Raw genomic sequence first — 9,493 nt, 5'->3', positions numbered from 1 at the left:
TCTACCTTGGTAAACGGACACAATTGTCTTATCAAATTAGCCTATTTATTTTTTAGAGTGGGATATCTACAGTATGTTGAGTGCAAGTACGCATAAAAATTCAGCCACTAGATGGCATGGTATTCTATGTATGTCTTAGTGTACAACAGCCCACACGCTAGGGCAGACCAGGGCCCTTAGGGCAAAGTTGACCATAGATATAGTGTTTATCTATGAAAGTTGACAAATAATCACTGCCAGCAATGAACTTTCATTATACCCGGTATGCCATTTCAAAAGATGGCGAAAAAAAAGCTTATATTCGTTTCTAATTTATCCTTTTTTTTATTATTATTTTTTTTTTAAACTTTTTTCTATATTTAGCGAGCATTTTACATTTTTGCAAATGTAGTGAATATTAGTGAATTTTATTGTGATTTTATTGATAATGCTATTGTTAAAATAATTTTTAATATGCAGTTTGATATAATGCAACATTTAGTTTTGGCCCAGGACTGAAAAATCTTTGAGCATCTCTGCTGTTGCGGTTTTTTAAATTAGGATAAAAAAAATGAAAAAATAAAATAAAATAAGTGTTATGTTTTAGCCTGTCAAAAGTTAACTTGTTAAGTTAAGTTTAAAATAAAGTTACCATTAATTAAATATGTTTAACATGTTCATTTAACACACATAACACACTTACCATATTTGACATTATTACTTTTCATTCTCATTTCTAAAGACAAAAATCACAAGATTAATCATGATTATTTTATTCTGTCAACAGCCTTTTAACAGTAAGAAAAAGAAGAGAAAAGTACTTATAAAGCATATCTGAATTCAATGCCATCACTAGGGGCCACTAAAGACCACACATACCTGCAACTAACTGAAGGTCTGTTTTAAAGTTAAAGGTCTGTTTATCAGGATGGTGTATGGATATAGAATCGTTAGTGTATTAGCAGGAAACGTTTTAGTCAAACAATCTTTGTATAGTTAAAAAAAACTTTAAGAATAAACACCACATATGATTTTCTTGTCTTAAATTTATTTGCTCTTATTTTGTATTGAGTGACGGCCGATGAAATAATGATACAAATAATCAATGATCAAATTACATTACATGACGGTGGGTGTTAATAAATGCACTTAACACTAATGAAATGGCAACAAATTGCTACTGTGACAAACAAATAAAATGCTACAGGTGTTGAAAATATGTACAAACATAAAAACCTGTATATTTACAGAGTATGACAAAAGTTTGGACATTACCATGAAACGATTTCACTTACCAACTTCTGTACATAAAGTACAATTGAATCAACATTGCACTAAATGAGCACTGAGACTGAGAGAAAAACATCTCTGTGGTTTTTACCAACATGTGACTTTACTCTAATACTGGGTATTCATAAGCCAAAACAAAACAGCAAAACTTTGTGAGCATAACAAGAAACAGACCCATACAGTACAACATTATTAATATAACTGACACAGAAAAGAAATAAACCAATATTGTGTATATAAAATTGCTGATTGAAATTCAAAAGGCATAACATAGAAACAGTGCATTATAGGCTCAAGTATGGAGACATAAACACTGGGCTAGAATAAGAAATTATGCATTTGTGGCTTTCTCATAACTGTCTGGGGAGAAATGAAAACATTTACATTAACATACATGATTATGCTTCAGAGACTAGAGTCACATGGGATATTTTTTAAACATTGAGAATAGAGCCAGCTATCTCATTGTGCTCATAAAAGTACTTATAGGAAAACCAACTGTTGGCAGATTCCATGTAGTCCATGCTAAAAATAGTGTCTTAACCATGTTTGATAGAGGGAAACATCTTTCAATTTTTTTTCATCATCTTATGGTCTTATAATCTTCACACCTACCATTTTAACATCTCAAACTACATATTTCCAAAGTATATGATCAACCCTTTCTAATTAATGGGTCTGGCTATTTCAGTAATTTCTGAGGACAATTATTGCAATGGCATACATTGGCATTATATGGATTTTAAATTTGCAACTAAGGTTATCATAAAGATTTTCAATAGGGTTCATGTCTAGGCTTTGTGCTGGCTGGTCAAATTCTTGCACATCCGACTCAATAAATCAATACTATATAGAAATTACTTTGTGCAAAGGGGTATTGTCATTTAGAAACAGAAAAAGACCCTGCCCAAACTGCTTAATCAAAGCTGCAAGTACAGAATTGTCTGGAATGACATTATATTGTGTAGCATTACAGGGATAGTTCTATCTGCAACTAAAAATGAAAATTCTGTCAAGACGTTTCTTTCCCTTCTTTTCTGCCCCTCCATTTCAAGTCTATTAAACCAAAACTTTGATGCTTCAAAAAGTTCATAAAGGCATCATAAAATGTAATCCATATAGGTGAGATATGATGGCTTTAAATGATTCACATAAAAAAAAGTAATCAACACACATGCATAGAGCAAATCAATATAGTAAACGGAAGCTCAAACATGCTTTCTTGATAAGCGAGAATCAATTAAGTTTGTTTCCACTGGAATTAATGGAATAGCCAAACTCATTTATTAGAAGGTGGTTTCCACATACTTTTGCCCATATAACGCAGCATCTCATTCATCTCAGCCAATTTTAAAATAATAACATTGAACATTGAGACTAAATATATAAAACATCTCTCTGGAAATTGTTCTGCACATGAGTATTGTGGATGGTAAATATTACAGGTAAAGTAAATGAACAAAAGTCATGAGTAGAAATAAAAAGTTGGAACTGAGCTGAATCTATGCTAGGTACTTTTTGACAGTTACATCCAACAGCTCCACCACCCTCAATCCTGAGATCTGAATGGCCAGTTCTCAAAATGGCACTAAAAAAGCAGACATTAGGGTTTTGAATGAACTTTTGCATCTATCTATGGCGTGATCTAACAGATCTTAATTTTCAAGATCCTTTAAGTGCCATGATCAGTGGACAATCCTAGCACTGAAGTTTGCGAATACTGCGGGAAATTCTCTTAAACTCACGCTGACCCTTCTGCCAGCGCTTCAGTGATGTGATGACTAAATGTCCATCCATCTTCTGGCCCATCACCAGATAAGCCGCGTTGATGTCATTCATTTCGTCGCACACACACTGAAGACCATCTTTCAGCCAAAGAACTGTCTTCCTGAGGTCACGCTCAGTGACGCCACCATTTAGCTTGTAGATAGTCTTGCTCTTGGTTTCTGGAATGATCTTTGTGTCGCCATTCATGTAGGAGATCTCCTTGACTTTGATCTTTAAAGCTAGTGAGTAAATAAAATTGAAGGTTGGGGACAATGTATATAAACAACTGCTTAAATTCATTGCAAACTATATATATATATATATATATATATATATATATATATACATATACATATGTATGTATGTAAATACAGTTGTGTTCAAAATAATAGCAGTCCAACATCACTAACCAGATCAATCACTGTTTTTGGTAGAAATTATATTTCTACATGGCAAATAATTTACTAAATAATCTATAAAGTCACGACATGCATGCTGCTGATTCTGTCTAATTGAATCATTAATTGACAGCAGCGCATTCAAAATAATAGCAGTGTGGAGTTCAATTAGCGAGGTTATTCATTCAAAAAAACTGGTGTCAAACAAGTGGCCCTTATTTAAGGACCAAAGCAGTACTGTACTGTACATGGTGGTTATAGTGCATTTCTCTCTGAAAATCTGAGTAAAATGGGCCATTCCAGACATTGTTCAGAAAAACAGCGTACTTTGATTAAAAAATTGATTGGAGAGGGGAAAACAAAGAAGTGCAGAAAATGATAAGCTGCTCAGTTAAAATTGTATCAAATGCTTTAAAATGGCAAACAAAACCAGAAAGGCGAGGAAGAAAGTATTTAGCATATAAATACTCAGGCTCGGAGGCTGCTCACTGGTTTTCATCGAATGAAGCGAAAAATCGCTCGTGGCGCCAGCACGGTCAGGTTATGCAATATTCGTTTCCTCTTCTAGAGAGAACCGAGGTTACATACGTAACCGAGTACATTCTCTTACGAGAGGTTCTCTCGTATTGCATAAGTTGCTTACGCTACGGGAACCCATTATAAACGCAGTGCGCGCCATGCATCCACTTCACGAGTCCCAGGGATTCCCGGGGAACATAAATAGTGGGAATCAGGCGGCCAGCAGCGCGGGCCGGCACATGTTCATAAGCACTTATAGGGCATACAGAACGGCGTTGCCGGTCTATATAAACCTTCCCATACATTGCAGCTCAACCAGGAGAGCTAAAGTTGCGAGAGAGTAGTCTGTGCACGATCAGACGAGGCAACACCTCTAGTGGAATGAGCCCTGAAGCCCATAGGGCATTGCAGACCTTTAGACACATAAGCAGATGCGATAGCGTCCACTATCCATCTGGACAGGCTCTGTTTCGAGGCAGCGAGACCCTTGGTGCGCCCACCAAACGAAACAAATAGCTGCTCCGAGCGCATGAAAGAGGCGGAGCGCGTAATGTAAGCCCTCAGCACCCTAACAGGGCAGAGGAGATTACCATCGCTCTCAACTATCGGATGCTGGCAGAGCCGATAAGGAAATGACCTGCGCTCTGAAGGGAGTGCCCATAACCTTAGGGACATAGCCATGCCTTGGTTTGAGGATGACTTTAGAGTCATTTGGCACGAACTCAAGACACGTAGCGCTAACAGACAGCGCGTGCAAATCCCCCACGCGTTTAGCTGATGACAGAGCTGTCAGAAAAACTGTTTTGAGCGAGAGGTATTGTAGGTCCACGGAGTCTAGTGGTTCAAAGGGGAATGCTTTCAGGGCCTCTAGGACCAAAGAAAGATGCCATATGGGAACCGACGGGGGTTGCCGGGATTCATCCTCCTGGCTCCTCTAAGGAAGCGGATGACAAGCTCGTTCCTTCCTATTGACCGACCGCGCGCCGACTCAGCGAACGCTGCAACGGCCGCCACATATACTTTGAGCGTGGATGGGGACCTCCCCTTATCCAACAGCTCTTGAAGGAAGCTAAGCAACCACGGGACCCCTACGCGTTCGTGGATTTAGATTTTTGTCGCCACACCATTTGGAGAACACAGACCATTTAGACGCGTAGAGCCGTCTCTTAGAGGGAGCTCTAGACTGCGTGATCGTATTTATAACCCCTTCTGGCAGGACAACGGGTATCCGTTGATTAACCATACGTGCAGATACCAGTGCTCTGGATGGGGATGTCAGATTGAGCCGAGGGCTTGAGAGAGGAGATCTCTCCTCACCAGAATCGGCCATGGAGCTGTGCGTGACAACCGCATCAGCTCTGGGAACCAATTTGGTTCTCCCATCACGGGGCTATAAGGAGTACCAAGTGGCGCGTTTCCCTGATTCTCCTGATCACCTGTGACAACAGTGAGACCGGAGGGAAGGGATAAAGTGGGCGGCTGGGCCAGATTTGGGCCAGCGCGTCCTCGTTCTTCGAAAAGAACCTTGGGCAGTGAGCGTTGTCTTCTGACGCAAAAAGGTCGTCCTCCGCTTTGCCAAACAGGCGCCAAAGCAATTGGACTGTCTGGGGGTGCAGGGACAATTCCCCTGGGGAAACATTGTCCCTGGACAGTCAGTCTGGGCCGTCGTTCAGGTGGCCCGGCACATGCGCAGCTCTCAGCGAGCGCAGAAAGTGCTGAGACCATACGAGAAGGCGTTCTGTCAGATTGCAAAGAAGATGCTGCCCTTCTGGAAAGATGTGGCCAGGTGTCGGACACGGCGTGCACGCTGTGTCGATAAACGAGCCGTCATAGCCACAGAGTCCAGTTCTATCCCCAGAAAGGAAACTGACTGACTGGGCAGTAATGAGCTCTTGGTCCAGTTGACCGTGAGACCCAGGCTTTCCAGATGACTGAGGAGCACTGTTCTGTGAGATAATCAGCCAATCGTCCAAATAGTTCAGAATTCGCATGCCCTGATTTCTCAAGGGGACGAGAGTCGCGTCCATGCACTTCGTAAATGTACGGGGTGCTAAAGACAGGCCGAACGGAAGAACGGTGTATTGATATACCTGACCGTCAAAGGCGAATCTCAAGAATGGCCAGCTGTCACCTGGGTCCATTCCTTCAGCTTCGTCTCGTGAGGCGGCGGCAGTGAGGGCCGAAGCCGGCAGCTGCGCATCCGGGAGGGGCAGAGAGGGAGAGAGTGAGGTTGGCAGGATGAAAATCAGTGAGCAGCCTCCGAGCCTGAGTATTTATACGCTAAACCACGCCCCTTTTGGCAGGCTGTGACGCGTAGAGGGCGCGAGCGCCCTCATTAGGCGTGACATCACGCGCGAGGCTCAGTGGTAGGCTGCTGCAGTCGCCGCAGGTCAGCCAATGAGCACGCAAGATAGCCTGCTCTAGGTCTGCTAGCTGCTGCACTGCGTTGACAATAAATGGAAAAATTAGGATAATTTTTTGGCTTCATATCTCGAGAAAAGATGACATTACCCGTAGCGTAAGCAACTTACTACCCTTTGAATAGATAGAAGAATAGCCAAAATGGCAAAGACCCAGCCAATGATCAGCTCCAGGGTGAGCAAAGAAGATAGTATGAGTATGACTATGAGTATGAGTATGCCATAGTATGAATATGATTCACAAAAAAGCTAAATCTTCAAGAATTTTCAGTAAATGTAAACTTTGTAAAGAAAAATGCAGACACTGCTTTTTTTTGAACAGCGTAATATTCCTTTTTCTTCACTTTCTATAAAGTAATAACAAATTTGATACATTTGTCTTCATGTTTTGATTTCGAATAAAATGTGTTCCCAATGCATTTGCGTGTATTGAAATAAAAGTTATAAGGTTTATGAGCTTTACTCACTTTTTTAAACAGACTGCTATTATTTTTAATAAGTAAACTTTTGTTTCTCTGTACACTTAAAAATAAACGTTCCTCAGTAATTCTTTGCAGATATTTGTTTCATTTTCACATAGTCTGCTGAAGAGTATTAAAGGTGGGGTTTGTCATTTGGAAAATGACCAGCAGATTTTGAAAATACAATTCAAATGGTCCTACCTTCTTTCCTCCAACGCTGGCTCTGACTCCACCCATTCGAAGAACATGCAATCATGCACGAGATTGTAATGACGATTTACTACTAATCATGGAACCGGCTTCACTGACGAGATGCGCATGCATCACAAGCTTTGAGTATGCGCACGAAGGGGGTCACGCGTGCTGGGGGGAGGGGGGTATGGTCAACCGTTTGATTGACGAACTTACTGTCCAATGATTCCAGGTGGTCTTGGAAATGATTGGCTGGAGTTTTCCGAGTCCTGCCCGTTCCACAGATGATTCAATTGCTTAATTTTCATTTCAGTGCTTCTAACTCAGTGGCTTTAGGTGGGTTAGGAATAGGATTTCAAGTTATTTTGAAAAAAATTTACAAAAAAAGAGAATCACATACCCCACCTTTAAGATGGCTGAGAGTCCATCTTAAGCCAGCGAACAACTGTAAACCACCCTTTGCAGGGTTTTCAGCAACTATATGGTTTTTTGGAGATTTTTTTTAAGATTCTTCAAGTTTTTGAGCTCTTTAAAGAACAGAAAACAAAAAAGTCCCTTGTGGAGTTTAAAGGGATAGTTCATGTTAGTTCACCCAAAAATGAAAATGCTGTTATGATTTACTCCTGTATGCATTTTGTTATTTTGTGGAACAAAAAAAAAAAGGAATTTCTGAGAAATGTCTCATGGCCAGTTTTTTTCTTCTTCTTCACCATATAATTTAATCACACCAAGTGTTGTTTTGGTTGCTTTCATTTTATGGGAAAAGAGAGTTGAAATATTATACAAAATATCTTGTTTTGTGTTCTGCAGAAGAAAAAGAAAGAAAGAAAGAAAGAAAGAAAGAAAGAAAGAAAGAAAGAAAGAAAGAAAGAAAGAAAGAAAGAAAGAAAGAAAGAAAGTAATAAATGGGTGAGTAAAGGATCTTCATTTTTGGGTGAATATGGCTTATATATAGCTTTAGGCTGCATAACCCATTTAGGTAATAAGGAACCTTTATTTGTAATAGTATAAAGCAGAGATACCGCTACATTAATTCAGATGCTTAAAGCAAACATAAAACAAACTGTTTCCTTACCAAAATCATTTTTGCACAGGCTGTCCACAATTTCATTGTCATTCTCATGTTTTTCTTTGCAGGCATCACACACCTTTGGAACTGGGGAAGAAAAAAAACATATTAAAAAAATATATAAAAAAGATCAACATTAAATGAGGGTAAGGGGTGAAGATGCATCTAAAAAGTGACTTAAACTTTCATACCTTCCTTGGTAACTGGCACTAAAGCATCTGCACCAGCGGGTGGTATGCATAGGTCATTATCCAGAGGGAAGCGATCGCAGTCCAGCATGTCCGGCCAAGGAAACCCAAAAGCGGCCATCACTGGAGCGCAGCCGCTCTTCACGTTCTCACACAGTGACCTGCACGGCTGAATCGGCTCGTCCAGATCATCCAGACACACCGGAGCGAACAGAGAGCAGAGAAACTTCTTGGTGTCCGAATGGCACTGTTTCTGCACCAGAGGGGTCCAGGAAGATGCCTGCTGCAGAACCTCGTTCATGGTTTCGTGTCCGAGGAGATTAGGCAGACGCATGTCCGTGTACTCGATATCATGGCACAGGAGCAGGTTTGCAGGTATAGGTTTGCAGTTGCTCTTTTTCTGAAAGAGCTCTGGCTGATCGAAGGCGTATAATCCATGAAGCGCATCCAGATATCCAGGTAAGGTAAGCGTAAACAGCAGTGCCAGATACGCGCGCATCTTTATTTCAGTTATGCGGAGACAGAAGTCTAACGAAGTGTTATGGATAACTGAATTCTCTTCTGTGCCAACCTGTTCTCTAAGGAAAGTCTGGGCGGAGCGAGAGAAGGCGCTCAGATATCCACATTTGTTGCGCTGTTTCCTGCATATAGCCTTGATTTCACAACCTAGTTAGTTAGATGCACACCTAGACAAATAAATTCTTGAATTTGTGAAAAATGTTTTCTGTGAATGTATTACAAACACGTTAGGCTTTTTCTATTCTCTGTACGTTCAAAACGGACCCAAACCTTACAAAAAGATTATTCAGGCGCGCTATTCTTCTTCTTCATCATCTTAAACTAGAAGTAGGGCATACGATTTATACTTTTTATGTACTTTTCAGATATATCAAAGAAAATTATACAAGTGGTTTATTCTTTTTTTTTGCCTGCTTGTAGTTCATAAGAAATAAGATTTCATCAAAAAAATATTCACTGGTGTTTCCCGAAAATGAACGAATGTCTTACGGGTTTGGAACGACATGAGGGTGAGTAATTAATTTCAGATTTACATTGACTTATTTAAATGAATTGATGATGAGGAGGAGGATTATGGTGATAAAGCACTTACACAGTCATATTACTATCACAATAGCCTATTTCATATGAAAATATGCAAGATATCCATTCTCTTTTCTTTTCAAGTGATCAATTGATTTATGAGTTGCTG

At 40.1% G+C, this 9,493-nt stretch overlaps 1 protein-coding gene across 1 annotated transcript; it reads right to left on the bottom strand.

The window, feature by feature from the left end:
- Positions 1-1,007: 1,007 nt before the first annotated feature.
- sfrp2 (secreted frizzled-related protein 2) lies at positions 1,008-8,868 on the bottom strand. Its single transcript, XM_077232430.1, has 3 exons — positions 8,287-8,868; positions 8,102-8,182; positions 1,008-3,275 (listed from the first exon to the last, which is right to left on the bottom strand). Exons 1-3 carry the CDS (start codon positions 8,780-8,782, stop codon positions 2,968-2,970), a joined length of 885 nt encoding a protein of 294 aa, XP_077088545.1. The 5' UTR covers positions 8,783-8,868; the 3' UTR covers positions 1,008-2,967.
- Positions 8,869-9,493: the final 625 nt, after the last annotated feature.

The sequence above is a fragment of the Siphateles boraxobius genome, unplaced genomic scaffold (assembly GCF_051911475.1).
Source record: "Siphateles boraxobius isolate OS27281-9 unplaced genomic scaffold, OSU_SipBor_1 17, whole genome shotgun sequence".
Lineage (NCBI taxonomy): Eukaryota > Metazoa > Chordata > Actinopteri > Cypriniformes > Leuciscidae > Siphateles > Siphateles boraxobius.
Note: the sequence above shows the minus strand (reverse complement) of the source record. Positions and strands in the feature narration are given on the sequence as shown.